Source organism: Pituophis catenifer, unplaced genomic scaffold (assembly GCF_029215685.1).
Source record: "Pituophis catenifer annectens isolate HBS135680 unplaced genomic scaffold, rPitCat1.0.hap2 SCAF_2, whole genome shotgun sequence".
NCBI lineage: Eukaryota > Metazoa > Chordata > Lepidosauria > Squamata > Colubridae > Pituophis > Pituophis catenifer.
Window position 1 is genome coordinate 172,064,134 of NW_027256882.1, and position 22,041 is coordinate 172,086,174.

Consider the following 22,041-nt stretch of genomic DNA (forward strand, 5'->3'; position numbering starts at 1 on the left):
TAGTACTGGAGATGGTTCTAGTTCTTTCAGGATACAGTGGAATTTATAGGGAAAAGAAATGGAGGAACAAAAAGAGGTCAGTTATAAAGACAATCATCTGGATTCTTTTCTGAATGGTCTAGTTTGACTGATATGAAAATGTGAGAGGAAAAAAAGACCAGCATCTAAGATATGCCATCTACTTTGTTCTGAGTACAAAGCTGCAATATTCAATCCAGAAACTGGCCAGCTTTGAAGAAGAGGGGCAACTAGGCATAGATACTTTTGCCTCTAGGCCAGGCCCTTTTGGAGGGGGGGGAGTGGAAGCACTTTTTATCATGGTACAATATCGAGAAGGTATGTCACTTCTCTAGAAACGATGGGATATGTTGGAAAATAAGCGTGGAGACCATGCTTCCAAAGGGAGAGCTAAGGGAGCAAGGTGATCACATAACAAAAGGGTGCATGGCTTTTGACCTACCAACCCAAACCCAGCATATTGGCAGGGTGTGGCAGCTTCCAAAAAGTTTGATACCAATCCATACCTTTGTACAATCCCAAGCAGGCAAGCAGAATGACTTAGTACCTTCAGTGGATTGCTAAGCAACGCTAGTCAACTGGGTTTATATTGGAGACTGGGATAACAAGAAAGAACAAGCTAGATTTAACAGGATATACTGTTGATATGTTCCCCTGAGATGAAACAATCAAGAGGGAGTGTCTTTTAAAATACTTTTTCCCACATCCTTTTTTCAAGAAATTATTCTAAATGATTTTCTGGATCGCTTGCTAGAGTACAAATTTCACAGAAAAATAATTTCCCTCAAATTCCTAGGTTCTATTCCCAACCTGGAAAGATGAAGCAACAGCTCCAACTTCCCACTCCCATTACAATCCCAAAGGGGTTCTGCTACTTGGTGGGTCATAACAGAGACCAATCAAGTATAAATTAAAATTAAGCACCCTGAAGAAAATTAATTTACCACAAACCTCTATACAGGGTTCATGACTCAGCCTCGCATTCCCAACTGTTGGATTCAAAGCAGGGCACTTGCACAGCCATTGATACGAATTGCTCTGTACATAGTAAACCGTGAGTCCCTTTGTGATATGCTCTAAACCCATTGCTTCCTCACCCCATACTGTAAAGTGTCTCCAGTCTGCACTGTTCCATGTTTCTCTTTTCTCCTGATCTTTGTGGAAAGTGCTAAAGAGCGTCTTTGTTTTTAAGAGTTTGGTTATTTTTCTACTGGCCATTGTGATAAAAAACTTCTTAAGAGACCAGACATTTTAGGGAAAAGAATAGAAAGAAAAATGTAAAAATATTCAAAGTGTAATATTAATAATTATAAAAATAAAGAAGAACATTTCCCTAACTCAATGACTGAAGTTTGATTCTTTTGAACTGGAATTACAATTGATGGCTGAATGAAGCCTCCACCCCCACCCCCACCCCCCTTTATTAGAGCAGCACATTTCTGTTACTGGATTCTGAATTAAATAATGAAAAACTATTTTCACACATTGGCTGTTTTCATACAACATACTTCACCAAGCTCAGTAAGACATCATGTAGCTGCATCTATACAACATACAAGCTTATTTTTAATCTTGGAGAAGGGCTTTTTTTCAAAATTTTCCTTAGCCGAATTAGTTGATTTCTGGTTTGAGGTACTGTAAAAACCGAGAATATGACTTAATTCAATATATAGTGGTACCCTGGCACTCATCATTAATTAATTCAGGGAGGTGCAATGAGTACCAAAAACTATGAGTAAGAAACAAATTTTTCCCACAAGGAATATTGTAGTGAGCCACAAGGCAGCCTACACCAAGGTTCTAGCCTGTGTATCAAGTACCAAACGATGAGTACAAATTTTCATGTCAAAATGAGTATCAAATTTGATAAGTTTCAAAGCAGTTTTTTTTTTTTAATTTGATTTATATGCCGCCCTTCTCCGGAGACTCAGGGCGGCTTACAATGCGCTAAGCAGTTGAGTACCAAGATACCACCAAATAAGTTAAGTGTATCCTAGATACATAGTTATGGGGAGCATTTAGGAAGCATGTGTATGGCCAGCAATGGCAAGAAAGTGCCAATGTAAACTATGTAATATTTCTGTTAAGTTCAATAACTTAATTTATTAATGCAACAGAAGGCCCCGAGATCAAATCTTGAGCAGGTTCTCAGGAGGCAAGAGGTCCTTTGGATAACCTGATCGTGCAAAGTTGAGTGTTTTAAAGTTCAAAGCCAGCACTACATTGAAGCCACAGACAGGTAGCCAGAGTAATTAGAACAGAATTGTTATTGCCTGCCCTGCTTTCTCCATAATGCTCTAAGTGACTTAAACAAGCTCTATGAATTACTGACTCTATGAATTAATATCACTGCAGGCTAACAGCTACATTAGAATGAAATAAATGACACAGCAAGTGGGCTTTGACATCCTTGCACATTATTTCTGATTATGATAAATGCTTCCGCTATCCAGTCATATACAACTCGGGGGTAGAGCTCATCACCGTTTCTTAGCCAAGAGAGCCAGTATTGTCTGAAGACATTTCCATCCTCATGTGGCCAGCATGACCAGTGCTGGGTTGCTACCAGTTCGATCCGGTTCTTGCGAACCAGTGGTAACAGCGGCAGGAGGCTCCACCCACCTGCCCAGACGTCATCACAGACAATCTGCATGTGCATGTGTGCGCACCCGTTGCAAACTGGTAGCGAAGGTAAGTGGAACCACCCCTGAGCATGACTTATACCCTGAGGTGCACAGAACACTGTTAGCTTCCCACCAAGTTATTTTTGATATTTTAATCAATTCTAGAAGATATTATTCTGTTATCTGGCATTATTTTCTTTTCTAAAGAAATACATTTAAGTCATGTAAGTCATGTAAGTGTAAGAGGTGGTATTCAGCAGGTTCTGACCAGTTCTGGAGAACTGGTAGTGGAAATTTTGAGTAGTTTGGAGAACCGGTAAATATTACCAGATATGACTGGCAGAAAGAATTGGATCTACCTGGCCTCAATTTGGAAGTCAGGGTAATAAATCTACCTGAATCAAATAGTGAAGTTTTTCCTGGCTGTGTCATTTATACACTGGAGTTGGGTTGTAAGGTTCAATGTTTCCCGAAAATTTAATTCTCTGACTAGAAAGCACAGAAACTGAACAATCCTTATTAACATATGAATAAAAGAATAGCTATTCCTTTAGGTTCAGAAGGTACATTAGTATATTGGAAAGCATGTCATAGTCACTTACAAAATCTTTACCCTTTTTTTCCAAACAGTGTGGAGTAGTGGGCATCCATCATTTTTATTTTCTACCAAATCAAATGCCACTCTTGTAAATACGAAGGTGGTTTGCTGATTTACTTATCACCTTTCCACTTAAATTAAGTATTCAAAAATTAAAATGGGTTAAGGCAGGGAGTCTAATGGGCATGAGGGCAAGGGCCATGTCAACAATATGTCCCAGAGGTGGTATTCAGCAGGTTCTGACCAGTTCTGGAGAACCGGTAGGGGAAATTTTGAGTAGTTCGTAGAACCGGTAAATACCACCTCTGACTGGCCCCGCCCCCATCTATCCTCTGCCTCCCAAGTCCCAGCTGATTGAGAGGAAATGGGGATTTTGCAGTAACCTTCCCCTGGGGTGGGAGTGGAGTGGGGAGCACCCACCAAGCCACACCCACAGAACTGGTAGTAAAATTTTTTGAATCCCACATGTATGTATGTATGTATGTATGTATGTATGTATGTATGTTTCACATGCCCATCTCCCTCACAGTAGTGTTGCTGTCAGCTAGATTTAATTAGATTTCTTTTTTTTCTTAGCTTACGATTTCAGTTTCCTTTGTCTTCGACTTCTCTTTTGTCCACTTTGGATAAAGTGGCATTTTCTGAAAGAGAACAGTATGTTGGGTACCTATATCTGCATTATTAAACCACAAAGAGTTGGACACCCCTGCTATCTAGTGTACAATGCAGTACAGACCCACCCCAATGAATGCAGACCCACATCCTTTTCACTCCCGAGGTATTGCAATAGCTGGTCGCTTTCCAAGTTCTCTGCTAGTAGCTTTTCTAAAAAAAAATTAAAATAAAAAAAACAAAAACCATCCTCTGATTCTTTTTTGGAATTGGGTTTTTTTTTTTTTTTTTTTTTAAAAAAAACATATTTCTCACCAGAAACCTTGGACGGTAAAAGAGGCGAATCGCTACTAAGTCGGATCTCCGAGCTCTCCGGAGCTTCCCGATGGAATTCGAAGGATGAAGGCCAATCAGGAATCAGAACGACTGGTCGAGCCAATGAGAATTACGCTTGGAATGGTCCGGGGTGATGAGCAGGGGTGAGGGCGGGCTTTCTACAAGAGGCACCATGGCGGCCGAAGGATGGTCGGAGCGAGCGCGGAAGCTGCTGAAGAAGATGAATTCCTTTCATGGAGCAGGTACGACCGCGGGCTTTCCGCCTGAGCCGTTTTCTTCAGAATTTAGCCACCGGACCGCATACACACCCACACGCAAGCAGATTTAAAGCCAGCGTTTAGGCGCCTTTCAATATTAAACGTCCTGGACAGGATTGACATTCAACCGCTAGAAATGCAGAAAGCTTCAGCCAAAAAGGTAAGCCAAGGCGAGCTTGTCCTCGTAAGGGCATATTTCATTACCTCCAGCTCTGCTATGGGGAGAGACCCAGATAATGGGAACGTATATAAAGGTAACCGCCGCTTGCTTTAAAAGCGCGGAAGAAATAAATGAGAAACGGACTGGATTCATTTTCCCTTCCTCTTCGTTTTGCAAATCGCTTGCAAAGACCGCTATGCAAACAGCAAGAAAAAAAAGGAGCATTCGCTTATGGTTTAATTATTTCTGGTACAGAAAGCCGAGAGTAGGAATAAACGGACGGTTTTTGCAAACATTGGGACTGATGCTTTTCAGCACCTTCCTAAAACGATCTGGAATGAAGGCAAACTATGAAGGGGATCCGTTTGCTGATACTTTAAGGTTGTGGTTTTTTAAGTAAATGATAATGAAAAGCTCTTTGCAAACAAGGAAACGGACATCAAATGGCAAACGTGGTTTAAGATAAGTCATGTAAAAGCAATGGGGCAAAAGGCTTAATTTTATGTGTTCTGAGTGAATCTGAGATGATGGCTTTAGGACTTTTATTAATCCTTTCTTCATAATGATTTTGCTGTTAAGTTTTCTTACCACAAAAACTACTTTCTCTATATCGTCTTTGAGTTTGTACAGGTAATCCAGAATGCGGCCGTGCGGGTTGTTACGGGAGCTTCCCGTTACTCCCGTGTTACACCTCTCCTGCGCGAGCTGTACTGGTTACCAGTGGTCCTCCGGACCCGCTTCAAGGTGCTGGTACTTACCTATAAAGCCTTTCATGGCATGGGCCCGGGGTACTTGCAGGAGCACCTTCTGCCGGCCTCCCACTGTCCAGTGCGCTCGCATAGGGCTGCCCTCCTCCGGGTGCCATCGGCCAGGCACTGTTGGCTGATGGTGCCCAGGATGAGGGCGTTCTCTGTGGGTGCACCGACCCTCTGGAATGGGTTACCCATCGGGCTCCGGATGGCCCCCGACCTCCACTCCTTCCGCAGGGACCTGAAGACATGGCTCTTCCAACAAATCGTCTGATCTGCTAGGAGTTTTTAGTTCTCTAAGGGTTTTAATTGGATTATTTTAATTAACTTAAATTAACTTATTAACTATTGTTCTGTGGTTTTTATCTTTGTGAGCCGCCCCGAGTCCTTCGGGAGAAGGGCAGCATATAAATATGATTAAATAAATAATAAATAGGACTTCCGTTGGCACCGTCGGCGTCGCGGATGGTCTTTTCAGATCACCAGCCCCGCGATTCCATTGGAGCCGTTCTGATAGCGCTAATCAGCTGTCAGACGGCCCGAAAACCTCTCCTTCGGGAGAAGAAGGAGAGGAGAGCCGGTGGGCGAAGGTAGAGCTCCCCGGGAGCGCCTGGAGCAATTCCAGGGGCTTGGAGGGTGAGAGCTCCCCGTTCAGCCCACTGAAGCTCCGGATCCGTGGCGACTCCGTTTTAAACGGAGCTAGACGCCGGCGACCAACTCTGCTGTCAACAAGAAGATTGATTCCAAAAGCAGGCAGAACGGAAGCAGGAGAACAAGCCTTTGCAAGTATTTTGCTTAACTCCTGGGATACATTGTTTCTATTTGATTTTGCTGAGCGGAAGGAGGAATGGCGTCTTTATTATGGCTGGACTGAAAGTGAAAGCTAAGTGCTTGTTAATAGATTTGTGCTTAGAGACTGGACTTAAGCTGCTGGGATTTGAGAGCTGGGTGTAGAAAAGACTATCTTGCGTGATAAACTACAAATAAATTTGAGAAAGTTGCTTAAGAGATGTTTTGGCTTTGAAAAGAAAAAATTTCTTAAAATAATATGGCTTCCAACAAGGAGTTTCTGAAAGTGGTGGAAGCTTTTTAATGGCGTCAGAAATGACACAGAGAACTGATTCACAAAGCCAAGAGGATTTTTTCAGAGATCTTACAGAACTTATCAACGAAGCCACAAATAACCAAATGGCAATTATTAATAACTTTACAGCAACCAAAGAACGAAAATTTATAGAGCTGGTGGAGGATTTAAAAGTAAATGAGGATGTTTTTGAAGGAAAGCACAATGACAATGAAGGAGACATTTTGATTAAAACAGAGAAGCTAGATTTGGCTGATTCTCAAGGATCTTCAAACCCTTTTCCTGCCCTTGTGGAATTAACTGACAGTACTTTTCAAAAACATAATTTGGAGCAGAGAGAAGAAGAAACTGATCAGCCCTACAAGGTTTCGGAAGATTTGGCAGAGGTTTTCACACAATTAATTGAAATGCAACAACTGGACTTTTTTTTGCAAACTCATCAAGTTAACTCTTCGTTCTATGGACTGACTGATTATATAAGCAAGAAGAGTTGATATGGGGGCTCCAAATCAGAGGAAATGATTCCAAGAAAGGGGCAAGTTTTAAAGATACATCAACCCCCAGTTGAAAATCAAAACCTCCTTAAAATAAAAGTAAGAGGGAGGAACAAAGATTGGAAAAAATATAGAAAGAAAGGAAGAAGGGAAGATTAATTTTCTTTGGTTTAATAATTGATGTATTAATGACTAATTACAATGATTAAGTAAATGAATTAAGAATTCAATTAATGATTATTTAAGGTTTAAGGAAAAATATTTGAATCTTGAGAATAAAAGTAGGAGGGAGAGTAAAATGATTAAGAAAATGAACTAAGAATTCCTTACAGATGTATTATGAGAACTTTAGGCTTTGAATGATCTATTAGTGTTTGTTAATGTTTTTAAAACTCTTAGGCCTAAAGGATTATATGTTTCTTTGAGTTTAAAGGGAGGTTGATGAATAATTTGTAGAAGGGGAGTTAAGGGGTCTAGGGAATTATAGTCTTGCATTATTAGCATATTTTAGCGTATGTTTGATAAAATTTATATCCTGTTTTTCTTCTGGGAAGTCGGGGGAGGGGGGTGGGAAGGGGGGTGGAAGGGTGGGTTTATAAATGTTTAAATATACAAGTGAAAATGTTATCTGTTTGATTATAAAAAATAATAAAAACTTTTTATTCAAAAAAAATATGATTAAATAAATAATAAATAAATAATCCTTGATTTGCTAGCACAATTAAATCCAAAATTTCTGTTGGATAGATAGATAGATAGATAGATAGATAGATAGATAGATAGATAGATAGATAGATAGATATTCTTTATTGGCCAAGTGTGATTAGAAACACAAGGAATTAGTCTTTGGTGCATATGCTCTCAGTGCACATAAAAAGACAAGATACGTTCATCAAGAATCATAAGGTACAACACTTAATGATATTCATAGGGTACAAATAAGCAATCATTTGTTAAATTAATTTTGCCCCATTTTATGGCCATTCTTGCCACAGTTGTTAAGTGAATCACTGCAGTTGTTAAATTAGTAACCCAGATTATTTTCCAAAGAAGCATTTTGGCAGATTTGACTTATTTGTAGAAACTAGATTTTAGCTGCAAGAGAGATTGATTTGGGTTTATTTCTTTGCAGGTTCTTTCAAGGCGCTGTGTTTGCCATTTATGGTTGCTGGACAACAAGTAGGATATGTCCCACCGGCTGTAGCCAAATGTCTCCATCAGTACCCGACTGTTTTCTCAGTGTCTCAGGGAGATAAAGCCCCTCCAAAGGTGGAACTTAACAAACAACTGACTTCTTGTGACCAGAGGACAGCTGCAGTACAAAGAGTGCTCAAGGAGCTGAAAGCACAGCAAGCTTTTCCTTGTTTAAAAGGCTGGAGGGATGAGGTGAGAAGCCTTGGCGCAACCAAGCAAAAGGAAAGGGACTCTCTTCTATTTCTGACTATTGAAGAGATGTAGGCAAGAAAAGTCCAGTGTTATTCTGAATAACAACTTAGGAAGACAGTGCAGTTGCGGGGAAGGAGAGGGTTCCAAAACCACAGCTATTCACTAATAAAAATATACCTGTGTTTCAGATGTACAATGTAATGCCCTATTTTTGTGACACACCTTTCTTCAGCATGGAACGGGCTGCAACACGTAAGTTTAAAGGCACTATGCTGTATAGGAAAGACCTGAACTTGTGCAAAAGTAAATAACTCCACTGTGTGTAATTTTTGAAATTATAAATTATCTTAGAAAAGAGAGCCAGAGTGATATGGATTGTATTAGGGGCAGAGAGACCAAGATTCTAGTCCACCCCCCGTCATTGGGTAACTTTGGGCTAATCTTTTTTTTCTGTTTATCTTCTCTTACTGGGCTATTATGAGAAAACCGGAATGGTGCACTATATAGGGTGATTTGAACTCCTGTGCAAAATCTAACAAAACTATTGTAAGCTGCAGAGACATGGGATAAAGCCTTAACCAAAGAACTTATGGCATTCCATAAATTCCAGAGTCCAAAGTATTTCATCTACTTAGGAAATTTAGATAAGAAATGCCTTAGTGAAGAAATCTCAGTGAAGAAATGTGGCTTCCTTGCTGATATTCTTTTAAATATGTGCATTAACAATAGTTTAAATACTGTAAATACTGTGTTTCAGAAACTATTTCATTATTAAGGTGTCCCATGAGCAAATACATAAATCTCTGCATCTGTTTAGGTATGTTCACCAATTCTAAAGAAAAATAATATTTTCTTCTTCCTGTTTCCTGTTTCCCAACCCAAAAGTAGGAATGAGTAACGAATCTTGCCATCACATTTTGCTCCAATATTGCTTCCTGAATACCAGTATATAATTTTATAGGCCTTTGAACAGATATTTTATAATTTTATTTTAAAACAGATGGCATAGTTTGCACGTAAAAAGTAGATCGCTATTCCTTCAAATTGTTAGGATGAATACATGTCAAGATCACCGCACACCAAAAAAAAACAAAACCCCACCTTAAGACACTAATTTTCCTTCCCTGTAAAATCAGATTTCTTCCTCTCCAATATTATGCTATGAAAAAAACTGTTCATGCCAAGCATTCCTTTTCCATAAAACTCAACAATTAGAAGTATCAGACTTCCATGGGCCTTGATATATCAGTGTATAGGAAGCTAAGCACAGGCAAATCACTTCAGAAGAGACAATAGTAATTTGTTTTCTGCATTGGAGTTAACCACAGTGCAGTCTCTTCAATGCAAAATTATTGAAAATTTGGGATGGGTTTTTAGGTATTTTTAATGGACCACCAATCTTGGATCAACTTCAGCAGCTCTAGAGAAATAAAGAAAAGTTTGAACTTGCGTTAAGAATTCTTCAAATATTGCATTGTAAATCGTAAAGAAGGAATTGTGTTTACGGACATTCTTGCTGTTCCTTTACTATTGTATTTTCTTGTCAACATTCCCCAACGCAGTATTTTAATAGTAAATACTATTGATAGTAAATACATTACGAAGGCTTAAGCAGATGAAATTACTCATAAAATCAGACTATACAGTGCAAAGGTAGGTGTTTGGTTTAGGCAGCAAGAAATGCTGCCTAAATTCATATCTGATTTCTCTTGATCCAGCACTATTTGGAGTGAAGCGCTATGGTGCCCATCTGAATGGCTATACTTGGCGAAATGATGAAATGCACATGTGGCTGGCCCGTAGGGCCTTGAACAAACCCACATATCCTGGCTTATTGGATAATTTGGTAAGAGATAAAATAGGATGACAAATAGAATATCTCATATGAAGATGGGATTAGCTAACAGTTGTCTAAATACTCTTTATTGCTCCGATACAGCCAGAGAAATCACTTAAAGAGCTTGGGCAGGCCACAGTATTGGGTTGAATGCCCTAAATAGAAATAAGCCTTTATTATTTATACAAAATTATAATTTCAGCATCAAATGAAATTATCATTTTTCTTAGCAATGTGAACATAGAAGTTCTTCCTGCCGATATTTTTCTTACAGAGTAAAAGCATATATAGTAGTCCTCAATCTACAATTGGGACCAGAATTTCCCTTGCTAAGCAAGGCAGTTAAAGAGAGCCGCATCCAATTTTATGACCTTTTTTGCTATGGTTGTTAAGTGAACCACTGCAGTTAAGTGAAATACACGGTAATTAAGCAAATCTGGATTTTCCCCATTGATTTTGCTTGTCAGAAGCCAGTTGAGAAGGTCGCAAATGGTGATCACATGACCCCAGGACAGTGTAACCATTGTAAATTCATGCTAGTTAAGCACCCAATTTTAGATCATGTGACTGTGGGCATGCGGCAATAGTTATAAGTGTGAGGACCAGTCATAAATCAGTTTTCAGTGCCATTGTAACTTTGAATGTTTACTAAATAAATGGTTGTAAGTTGGGGACTGTGTGTAAACGCTCCAAAGAAGTCTTGAAGCTATCTAATTTGCCAGCTCAGAAATTATTCTTCTGTTTGATGGAAAAGATCCTTCTTAAATACCAAAAATAGCTAATGTTGACTGCTTACTTTATGGTGAACCACAATTTGGGTTTCTTTTTTGGCTAGGCTGCAGGTGGCATTTCATCAGAGCTGGGTGTCAGAGAAACACTAATAAAAGAGTGCCAAGAAGAGGCTTGCATTCCTGCTTCCCTTGCTACATTATCCAAATCTGTTGGAACTATCAGGTAATGTAGAAAGTTCTAAAATCCAAGGTGCATTGTAGCATAGCAGTATTTATGTTTGCTTGTGTGCATATATACATACATATTTCCCTTGAAGTTGACATCAAGGGAACATACTGTATTTATAATCAATAATTTTTCATTCAACTATTATATGATTTTCTTGACTGCTACCTATTCCAGCTGAATCGTGAAAACAAATATGTCAAGTATAGCAGCAGTGTTAATATGTAGAATTTCCAGACCACAGATTGCCTTGATGTAGCACATAGCATTTATCCATAAAGCATACATGGACCTCTAAATGTCACTCCTCATTTCATAGGAATCTCAGCAGCAGTATAAAAAGATGACTTGGGCTCCTCTGAATGAGGTCACTTTCTCTCTGTAACTCAAATCAGTGTTACTCCGCACGAGAACATCCCTGAACATTTGAACATTCTCTATGGAAGTCACTGGTGTGATTGAATTATTCTTTTTTCCCCATCCCAGCTACACATATGAAGGATCAGATGGAGGCATCTATCCTGAATGCCAGTTTGTATATGACCTAGAGCTGCCTGAAGAATTTGTGCCCCAAGTGGGAGATGGAGAAGTGCAAGAATTTTACCTTTGGTCACTTGATAAGGTTCGTAGATGCCATGATGCTTACCAATAAAGGTTGCCTTTTGAACAATGAAAGATAGCACTGATGAGGCCCCCCTCAAACAAATAATTTTCTTTGCTGTTACCATTTGTAATGAGAAGTATATCTTTGGAAATCCCAATGAAAACTGATTACACATTATGGATACTGTACCATTTTGTGGCATATTTCAAACAAGAGATGGTAGGACTGCAGCTCTCCTATAGTTTTCTAGCTCATTATTATGTTTAGTGTTTAACTTTATTTGGAATGATAGAAGAAACGTATTAGCACACATTCTCATTAATTCTGTGCTATGGTAGCCATTATCTTAGTCTGGGCATGACATTGGAGTACTAACTGCCATTTCTACTTTATATGTTAATTGTAAATCTTCCCACGCAGGTGAGAGAGGCCATTGGATCTTCCGATTTCAAGCCCAACTGCGCAATGGTAGCACTGGATTTTCTAATCAGACATAGTTACATTCAACCTGATCAAGGTAGGCATCCTCAATGTCAGCTATGTATGGTCAAAGTAAAAAAAATGAACTCTGGGAAGAGAGACGGGGGAGAAAATGACAAAGAGAGGCTTCTTTGTAGAAGTACCATGCATACAGAGCTTTCCTCTGCTTCTCTCTTTTCAGAACCCCATTATGTAGAGTTGGTGGAAGGGCTACACCAGAGCCTTTGAAAAGCCAAGAGCTGCCTGATGAGATGAGAGTTTTCCCTGTATTTTCTTTTTGCTAAAGCCAAGACCAGCATGTCAGATGGAAACCCCAAGGACTGAGACTACAAAATCTTGGTCAGGGCTACAATTAGGTACAATCTTTGTACCTATATGTGGAAATCTTGTAAACTCAAAGAGTTTACTGTACCACATATTTATACATAATGAACATTGGAAATGCTTAATAGTCATAAGAGCACCAAGTGTATTGTTCATTTTCCACATGCTTCAGCCATGTAAAATCCTCTGTCCAAATCCTTGTCCATTTGAACATTTAATTAAAAAAAAAGTCAACCAAAAGAACATACTGAAAGTTGGAAGGCGGGGGGAGTAAGGGGAGGCAGCAGCAAAATACTGTACAGGAGGTGCTTCTTACAAAGTTCAGTCTGACTCGTTGAAACGAGTGAGCATTGTCTTGTGCAATGCTTCCCGGTATGACTCTGATGCTACAGCCCCATAAGAGCTGCCACGGGAGCCAAGGCCAGACCCTCGTACTCGAGTTGGGGCCTAAGAGAGAAGGAAAAAATAAAATCACAGAGCCTCCCAAACAAGATAACACATTGTAACAAAAGGAAAAATAAAACTCTTCATCACAGAACTACTCTATTTTGGCCTATTTTGTAAGATGCCATCTTTTCTCATTGTGTGAAATCATTTTATCGATGTCAAACAACCATACCATCAACTCCCTTCTTGTGGAACAGTTCAGTTCTTGCTCCCAATTTCTATTTTTAACAATCATGTTTCCTATCACAGCAATTTCCTTTTTTACAGACAGTGTAATATATGGGACAGAAGAAAGCCAAGGCAATGTATATAAACTGATCTATTAATGTTCTAATAGCAATAGCACTTAGACTTATATACCGCTTCATAGTGCTTCACAGCTCTCTAAGCGGTTTACAGAGTCAGCATATTGCCCCCAACAATCTGGGTCCTCATTTTACCCTCCTCAGAAAGTTGGAAGGCTGAGTCAACCTTGAGTCTGGTGAGATTCGATCTGCTGAACTGCAACTAGCAGTCAGCTGAAGTAGCCTGCAGTACTGCACTCTAACCACTGCGCCACCTCGGCTCTAATACTATGCAATAAGACTCAAAGTCTTTCCCTTTATGCAAAGCCAGTATATAATAAGAGAAAGCAACTGGAGAGATTGCATGCCCTTCCAGAATACAATATTTATTTATTTATTTACATATAGAGCAACCTGAAAAATTACCTCAATAGGGGTTACAATGCCCTGTTTCTTGCGACCCAACCCGCTGCCTTCTTTCCAACCCATGGCCTGCAGCATGCGGCTGCCAATATTGTCGCTTCCCAGTCCATCTCGTGTTGGTTGTTCAAAATCCCTGTTGCAAATGGGGGAGGGGATGAAGTAAACAGTTAAGACAATCCTGCTCTCTCTTCTGCCAGTTGAGACCAAAGAAAACGGCCCAATGCAATGGGGCAAAGAACACTCTGCTAAGAAATGCAGCCTCTTCTAAAAATGAAACCTGTAGTGTAAAACTTACACCGTGGCTGGGGTCACAGCTGAATATTTTCTTTTCTTGGGTTCTGGTGGCTCAGGAACACCGTATTTTTCCCTTCGCTCAGCTGCACGATCTCGATACTTCATCTGAAAATAGTGATGAAGGGACAGTGTTAGCTGATGAGATGTTTTCTGTACAAACCATTCCCTTGTAGTGCCCCCCATCATCTGTCCCATCTATTGTACCTCCATGTCATTCTTTTCAAGGGCCTCAAGCTCTTGCTCTGACAAATGTGCCCGTCGGTGAATCTCCAAATTTTGCTACAGAGGAGAAAAAGAATAGGATGAAGGAGTGGAGGAAGATTCAAAACACTCTCTGGAGAGCCATGTTTGCTCCTAAGACATGCAATCATTTCTGTATTAGCAGTATTATGTTTATATTTTAGCTTAATATTTTATTCCTGAAGTACCAAAGGCAGTAAGCATCTTAAAATTAATAACAAATTAAAAATATATAGGTATAAAAAACATTATAGGTGAAACTGTAACAAACATTTTCAGATTGCAATCTAAACTTTACTAAAGGATCCAAACTCAACAAAGAATGCTTTCTGGGTACTCCTACAAAGCTCTCTTCCGAATTATAAGCTCCATTTGGGAACTTTCCCCCAATGAAGTAATACTAAAGACTGCAGGGAATTATATTGTAATTTAGAAACAATTTAAGCAAATTATTGTGTCTTTTCTATGCATGTTGTTGGTCTCTTTTCAAATTCTTAAAATCTTCTGTCTCTGCTATCTATCAATCAAATTAAGGCATTCTTTACCAAAAAGCCAAATATGCTTTCTCCAGGAACAACTACAATTAGCACGCCTACAAGCTGGGCAAAAGCACACTAGGTAAAGCTGCCAGATGTATTCAGGAGCGAAGTAAGTATTTGCTCCTTTAAGAGGAACACAACTTACAACACAAACTGCATTCCTGGATAAACTATCCAATAAAACTACCACGGTTTTATCTGGATTAAACCTTCTATTTATTTCTCCAGGAACTATTCTCTGAATAGTTTATTTCTCTGAAACTAACTCATAATACAGTTAGAATTAGACTGAATCTTTTGGGCTTGATTAAGACTCTGCCGATAAAAAGCTTTTGGGAACTTTCTTAGCCAATCTCCCCTTGCTAGCTAGGTTTGGCTTTACCCTAAGGAGGCAGAGTATCGATTATTTGGCTTTCCTTGCTGACATTTTCTGCTTTTGCCCAGGATAAAACGGAAGCAGAGGATTTGAGATTTAGATATTCAAATTCAATGCAGTGTTTTCCATCTTTCCTACAACATAATTGGCCCCTTCCTCAGATCTAGATTTTAATATCCTATACATTCTTTATTAGAGACTTCGGCACAAACTGAGATACTACTCTTCAGGACAATAACTGATTAACCCTTCTTTATGAAAGCAGTAGTTGCCTGAATTCAGATATAAAGGTTGAATCTACATCACATGTTATTAAAATTCCTATTATACAGCTAACAGGAATCAAAACTCCTATCTCCCATTGTTAATAGTTTCACTTGCTCTTACTATTACAAGATTATACTTCTCCTATTTGATCAATTCTCAGAAACCTTTATGAAAGTTGCAATATTCTTACTGATAGCCATTATTCTTATAAACCATTTGGTGTCTCCTTCACATTGTCTCTTTCACAATATTAACTCTTTCGGGTTTTTAAGGCTAATTCAAAACAATGCAATCTGTTCAACATATTGACAAGAACAAAGTTGATTTCTAACAATTTATGGCTAGGAACAGTGGCATTTTGCTGGATCTTGCATGGTCAAAGTATTAAAATTTTGCCTACGAAGAATTAGAATCATCCGAAAATTCCCCCATGGCCTCTAATCCAAGTAGTCCAAGTAGCTGCTATTGTTGATTGTACAGGTAGTCCTCGACTTACAATAGTTCATTTAGTGACTGTTCTAAGTTACAACGCCACTGAAAAAAGTGACTTATGACCATTTTTCACACTTATGACCATTGTAGCATCCCCATGGTCACGTGATTCACATTCAGATGCTTGACAACTGACTCATTTATGACGGTTGCAGTATCCCGGGTCATGTGACCCCATTTTGCAACCTTCTGACAAGCAAAGTCAATGGGGAAGCCAGATTCATTTAACAACCTTGTTACTAATTTAACAACTGCATTGATTCACTTAACAAATGTGACAAGAAAAGTCATAAAGTGGGACAAAACTCACTTAACAAATTTCTCACTTAGCAACATAAATTCTGGGCTCAATTTGTGGTCATAAGACTAGGACTACCTGTACTGAAAATGATAAGACTCTTGTCAGCTGCATACCTTATGTAAGCCCGATAGCTGCTGGTGACGAATAAGAGCCTCCTTGCTGGGAAACTGTCTGCGACAAAGCAGGCAAGCCAGTTTGTGCCAATCAGTTAATTTCTCCTCCCGATCAGCTGCCTTCTCTTGTTCCTCTTCACTGTCGCTTTCACCACTGTATGCAGCCACTAAGCCTCGAGGTGGACTCTGCAAGGGGGGAGGATTATATACCAGAATCAGAACTATTTACCTTAATCTGATTTTTCAATGTAGCAAGTTAACTCCTATAATCCCCACTCTTCTGGATTATCAGAAATAGCTTTTGACACAGAAGAGTTCTTGTGTTCAACACTTCCCTTGATACATAAATATTGGTATCTCTATTTCATATCTCAGCGTATTAAATATCAGCCAGATTTGTAGAATCTCTACATCTTTACCCATTCTTCTGGTCATTCAGAGTGAAGCCCAGAAAGTTTACATTTCAGAGAAAGTCGAGAGGAAAGGCTTACCAGCCGATCATCACCAGTAAACTTGGACAAATCCATGCTACTATGCTGCCTCTCAGCCAGTGCTCCCTAAGAACAACAAAACAAAGCAGGGAAATATTTAATCATTTTTCCTAATGAAAATACATTTTTTCTACACAGCAGTCAAAACAGTCTCTCAAACTACACAAGGTGGTCATTCAGGATGCTGCATAATAATAAACATTAACTCAAATATAACCACTCCCTCTCTTATTTCTGCATGATTGTATTTTTAAAAAAGCATACAACATACCACATTGCAATAGCAATTTACAATATATATACGTTAATGCTGAAACAATACCCAATATAGTTCTTTATTAGTTAACAAATGCTGATGAATCTTCATGCATGCCTTTATTAACTACAGGCAGTCTTCGATTTACAACAGTTCATTTAGTGACCATTCGAAATTACATTGGCGTTGTAAAAAGTGACTTATGACTGTTTTTTACACTAGTCAATGTGAAAACAACCAATGGTAACGTGATCAAATTTCAGATGCTTGGCAACTGACTCATATTTATGACATCTGAAGTGTCCCTGGGTCATGTAATCATCTTTTGCAGTCTTCTGACAAACAATGAGGGAGTCAGATTCACTTAACAACCATATTACTAACAATAACTGCAGTTATTCACTTAACAATTGTGACAAGAAAGGCCTAAAATGGGGCAAAATTCACTTAATAATTGTTTCATCTAGCAACAAAAATCTGGGGTTCAATTGTGGTTGTAAATCAAGGACTACCTGTATCGGATTGTTTTGTTACAGGTATATTCCTGGTTTAATGGTGCACTCCCCACAAATTGTACCTTCTTCTCAAGGATAGCATAGCCAGCGTCAGCTGTGGCTGATTCCCGCCTTTCATCCTCTCGTATGGAGGAGACTGGCTGAAAGCTATTTTTGAAATTCTCCTTCTGTTTATTGAGGCTGCGGGCCCAGCGTTCCATATCCTTTGCAATCTGGAAGACAGTCCATGAAAAGGAAGGAAATGTACATAGGGGAAAAAGAAAAAAAAACAAGGAGAAATGAGCTCTCGTTTCACACTGGGAAGATACGCTATCTTCAAAAGAGCAGGAATGTTAACAAGACCGAGAGAGAACACTAAATTACTGCCTCCCCCCCCTCCTCATGGGGGGGAGGGGAATGCTTTTCCATTATGGGATGCCTTACTACTATTTTATATTGTATGTATTTTAATTTTGGCTGTTCACCGCCCTGAGTCCTTCGGGAGAAGGGCAGTATACAAATTTAAATAATAAATAAATAAATAAAATATTTCTAGTCATTGAGTATATTTTCCTGCCTTGAGAAAAAATCTTACCACAATGTTAAACCTCTTCCCTGTGCAAAAGTTCCTCAGTCTATAGAGGAACGCACTTTGATGAAAGCAGACCTTCTAACTAGTCCCAAGACAGAATTATAACTATACCAGCTTGCCAGAAAAAATGGGTGTCAAGGCTCAGGGGCCGGATTCGGTCCACAGGATGCTTAGATCCAGCCTGCAGGGCTGCACTGGAAACAGTGAAGGATAGGCCCACGATGCCTCTGTCAGCAAAAACGGAGCTCAGGACGACTGTGTGCAACCCTCCCAAGCTCCATTTTTGCTGGCAGAGGGTTGCAGGAGGCCGTTGCAGCTGAAAATGGAGCTCGCGAGGACTTCAGCCGGCACTCCCAAGCTCTGTTTTTGCTGGCAGAGGGTTGCAGGAGGCCGTTGCAGCCAAAAACAGAGCTTGGGAGCCCGTTTTTGCTGGCAGTGCACTCAGGCCACCACAAGCACCCCCCGACATGAGTGACATCAAGCTGGCCACACACCCCTGCCCCCCCCGAAGGTCAAACACAACCCTGATGCGGCCCTCAATGAAATCAAGTTTGACACCCCTGTTCTAAAAGGTATTCAGGTATGAAACACCTAGAATTCAAAGGCAAATGAAGAGAAACGGGATGAGAAAAAAAGAGTGATGCTCACCTGCTGGGCTGTTTTTGTCTTATGCTTTTCCTTTTTCTCTTTTCCCTCTTTGTTGCCACCTCCTGAACTGCTACCATCCTTGTAGCTGTCAGCCGCCTGGTCTGAGGCTGGGATGTAAGTGCATCTCTCACTTTCCCAGTACAGATACTGCTGCATCTGAGCATTGTAGTAATACTGGAAAGAAACAATGACACAGCTCATCTTTGGATACTGCAGGACGTTGTGCAATTTGAGAGCTACCACAGCACTACAAGACGAGTCAAACTTTCAGCTCATTGTTCTCATCTCTGCCATATGCATAAAGTAACAAAGTCTGCCTAAAGACAGACAACTCACCTGGGAATTAGGGTCATAGTAGAGCCCAGTAAGAGGATCGTAATAGTAGCCAGAACTTTCATCATATTGATACGTGGAGACATCTGGGACAGCTAATGGCCAGAAAGAGAAAAAGCAATTAGCAAAAGTGGCCACACAGCCTAGGAGAGGCTATTCTGTTCTCCGCTCCTAATGGGATTCCTGTTTCTAAGAAGATCTGAATATATACCAATCCCTCTTCCCTCCGCCACTCACGGTATTGTGTGTAAGGTTCCTGTCCAGCAGAGCTGGCTGGCAAACTGGAAGTGCTGGTGGACATGCCAGGAGTTGCACTGGAGAGCTGGGCAGCATTAGGCACATCGGGCTTCAATACAGCGGGTGAAACTATGGTGTATGACTGAGAACAGGGGAGAGAGTAGATTGATAGGTGCATAGATTATAAAATCTTTTAATACATGCACTTAAATCACTTCAGTTGTACCTGAGCAACAGCATTTCCTTGGGCTGGACTTGCCCCTTCAGAGCTTCCACTGGCCTGGTACGTGGCTGTTACAGCTGCGTTCTGGGTGGTACGAGGAAAAGTTGGTAGGACAGGCACTGGATCAATACCTGGCACACCAGGTTCCTGTGATCCGTCAGCTATTTTGCAATGGAAGAGGCAGAGGCAAAGTCAGGAGGTACAAAACATCCTACAACAGGTCAGAAAGGAATATGAGGCAGAGGAGCTTACCTGCTACTGATCCCTCCCCCTGGATCTTGTCTGCCTTCCCAACAGCTGCTGTCCCAGAAGAACCAGACTGAGACTGGGATCCTTTCAGGTATCCGCCCTGCGAGTATGCTGTGGCTTCTTGAGCGCTGTAAGGTTCATCATGCTGGTAATAACCATAATCAGCAGACTGCTCATCCTGGGTAGCCCACGAGGCCTCTCGGCCCTGTGATGCCTATTTGGAAGACCAAATAAAAGAGGAAATCTGTTACTAAGGCAGGGTAGTAATTAGACATTTTTCCACGGTTAGACATAGATGTTTTCTTCTTTTTAAAAGACAATTATTTTACAGCACCATGCTTTGTAATACATATATATATATATATAATTACACGCGCAAGAGGTAGCAAGCATGCAGGGACCAACGGTATCCAGCAGCAGCTGCAACCCACTGGTCCCTTAGTTGGCGCACTCTGGGGCTGCGCAGCACATGCTGCGCAGGTGAATTAATTCCCTGTCCAAGTAGCAGACAGAGGCAGAGGTGTGAGGGGAGGCAAGCAATTTGGATGCGCCACGCAGGCCACAGGAAAGACGAGAGCACTAGCCGGCCGTGGGAGGCCCATCTTTGCATGGTGGCACTGACCGCAGACAGAGGCAGAAGGCAAGCCAAGAGACATGAAGACAAGCCTCCCGCAGCCGGCCCACTGATTCTCAGTTTTATGACACCGTCAGAAACCCCCCTCGGTGGTAATAGTTCACTGTGTATCGCTGTATGAATAGAAAAGCATTTTTGCTGCAGTATGGGATACACTTAGATGTTTCCCCTCCTGCCCAGAGGTGCTATAAGAAGTCAGAATATTTTCCAGGATGCATTTGAGGAGAGAAAAGAAAAAGTCCCCCCTTCCTCCTCTGTGTCCAAAACCTATTCAACTTCCTTTCCTTTCTCTTCCCTCAATCAATTTACCTGTGAGATAGCCCATTGCGCAGCTGCAATGGCAGTGCTGGCTACCGAAGCAGCACTAATGCGGTTTCCATCTGATGAACTTAGATCCCTGCAAAGGGATGAAGAATTTTTAAATTTTATTGTATTCAACTTGTACCCACCCAAACTCAATGACTTGAGTGTTGTTACACAACAGAAGACTCAGTTCTAGGGAAATGACTTCTTACAAACCGTTTGGAACCTTTTGCGAATTCCACATTAATTGTCTTGCCATCAATGTTTAGTGGTGGATGCAGGGCCTGAAGGATCTGCAGCAACTGAGCTGCCTCCTGAGAAACGAAAGGACAAGAAATGAAAACCCTCAGAAAAACAAACATACCAATTGCTTAATATGATGTTAAGTGCGGTGGAGGGGTTAATCAGGAATACGCAAATTCAACTTCCCTCTCAACTACAAAGGATCGTTGGGTTATCTTTGATCCCTCTGTCTCAATCCAACCTGTTTTCCAGCATCGTTTTCTTACTGGCATTTAGTCTTAGCAATTTCTTTAAGTGTTCTTGAGGGTGCAACTTAGAGGTGAACAAATCTTATTAATCCTCACCTCCATTCTCCATTTTGTACTATAGGTAATTCTATAGTACATGGACTCAATGCACAAAAGATTTTGGATTGTGCTCCAAGGTAGCACCAAGGTTGTGTTTTGCTCTCCAGTATTAAAGTAAGTACTAGTATATTTATTTTTCCATAAACTGCAAAACCAGACACTGACACAATTTAGTCTATATTATTTTTCTTCCCTTTTCTGTTTTCATCCTCTCAAGTCTCTAGCTGTAGTTAGTAGAAGGGAGGGAATTAATGCCTTGAGCCCATAAGATCTTCTGCATAGCTTCCCCTTGGCTTTCCTCAGACTAAAAGTTCAGTTAAGCTCTGTTTTCCAAGCTACTTTATTACTTTCCTAAAGCCCATCATTCTCATGATCTCAACCTCTAACGCAAAGCAGAAATGCCATGTGTACTATTTCTTGCACTCACCACAATAGTAGAGAGCTGAATGAAAGCAAAACCACGATTGAGCTGTGTCTGCTTGTCTTTAATGACACGGACATTCGATGAGGAGAGAACTGCATATGGCGCCAAAGAACTTAAGATGGAGTCCATTGTGCTATGTGGATTCAGGTTTCGCAAGATAATGGCTGGCAGAATAAGAAACAGTAGTTGGAACTGTAAACTTACAAGGACATGTGAATTTTCACCTGAAGGAATTTAAAACTCTGCACAGCTAAAAACGTACTATTAGTAA

The 22,041-nt window shown here is 40.4% G+C and overlaps 2 protein-coding genes across 4 annotated transcripts in view; one reads left to right on the top strand and one right to left on the bottom strand.

The window, feature by feature from the left end:
- The first annotated feature begins 4,321 nt into the window (after positions 1-4,321).
- Positions 4,322-12,620, top strand: LOC139312873 (uncharacterized). Of its 2 annotated transcripts, XM_070938038.1 has the most exons (8): positions 4,322-4,430; positions 8,065-8,318; positions 8,507-8,570; positions 10,037-10,164; positions 10,991-11,109; positions 11,599-11,734; positions 12,137-12,233; positions 12,378-12,620. In XM_070938038.1, the coding sequence occupies exons 1-8, from the start codon at positions 4,322-4,324 to the stop codon at positions 12,422-12,424; spliced, it is 954 nt and encodes a 317-aa protein (XP_070794139.1). In that variant the 3' UTR covers positions 12,425-12,620. The 2 variants fall into 2 exon arrangements, with proteins under 2 accessions (XP_070794139.1, XP_070794137.1); XM_070938036.1 differs by having other exon boundaries at positions 4,361-4,430; positions 12,137-12,620.
- Positions 12,621-12,715: 95 nt separating this feature from the next.
- The window catches only part of RBM10 (RNA binding motif protein 10), a 28,516-nt gene continuing 19,190 nt past the window's right edge, over positions 12,716-22,041 (bottom strand). For both annotated transcript variants that reach the window (XM_070938035.1, XM_070938034.1), the window contains 15 exons: positions 21,774-21,934; positions 20,973-21,070; positions 20,763-20,850; positions 19,823-20,033; positions 19,574-19,731; positions 19,348-19,489; positions 19,114-19,205; positions 18,778-18,951; positions 17,621-17,770; positions 16,788-16,853; positions 16,297-16,482; positions 14,173-14,247; positions 13,970-14,073; positions 13,678-13,807; positions 12,716-12,967 (listed from right to left, as the gene is read on the bottom strand). In XM_070938035.1, coding sequence (XP_070794136.1) covers positions 12,842-12,967; positions 13,678-13,807; positions 13,970-14,073; positions 14,173-14,247; positions 16,297-16,482; positions 16,788-16,853; positions 17,621-17,770; positions 18,778-18,951; positions 19,114-19,205; positions 19,348-19,489; positions 19,574-19,731; positions 19,823-20,033; positions 20,763-20,850; positions 20,973-21,070; positions 21,774-21,934 — 1,961 coding nt within the window. In that variant the 3' untranslated portion in view covers positions 12,716-12,841. The remainder of the gene's footprint in view (positions 12,968-13,677; positions 13,808-13,969; positions 14,074-14,172; positions 14,248-16,296; positions 16,483-16,787; positions 16,854-17,620; positions 17,771-18,777; positions 18,952-19,113; positions 19,206-19,347; positions 19,490-19,573; positions 19,732-19,822; positions 20,034-20,762; positions 20,851-20,972; positions 21,071-21,773; positions 21,935-22,041) is intronic.

What these genes read in the sequence shown, in the direction of transcription:
- LOC139312873 (XM_070938036.1), top strand. Translation starts at nt 4,361, where the DNA reads ATGGCGGCCGAAGGATGGTCGGAGCGAGCGCGGAAGCTGCTGAAGAAG. An exon ending in GAATTCCTTTCATGGAGCAG is followed by an intron (nt 4,431 to 8,064) that starts GTACGACCGCGG and finishes ATTTCTTTGCAG; the next exon opens with GTTCTTTCAAGGCGCTGTGT. An exon ending in CATGGAACGGGCTGCAACAC is followed by an intron (nt 8,571 to 10,036) that starts GTAAGTTTAAAG and finishes CTCTTGATCCAG; the next exon opens with CACTATTTGGAGTGAAGCGC.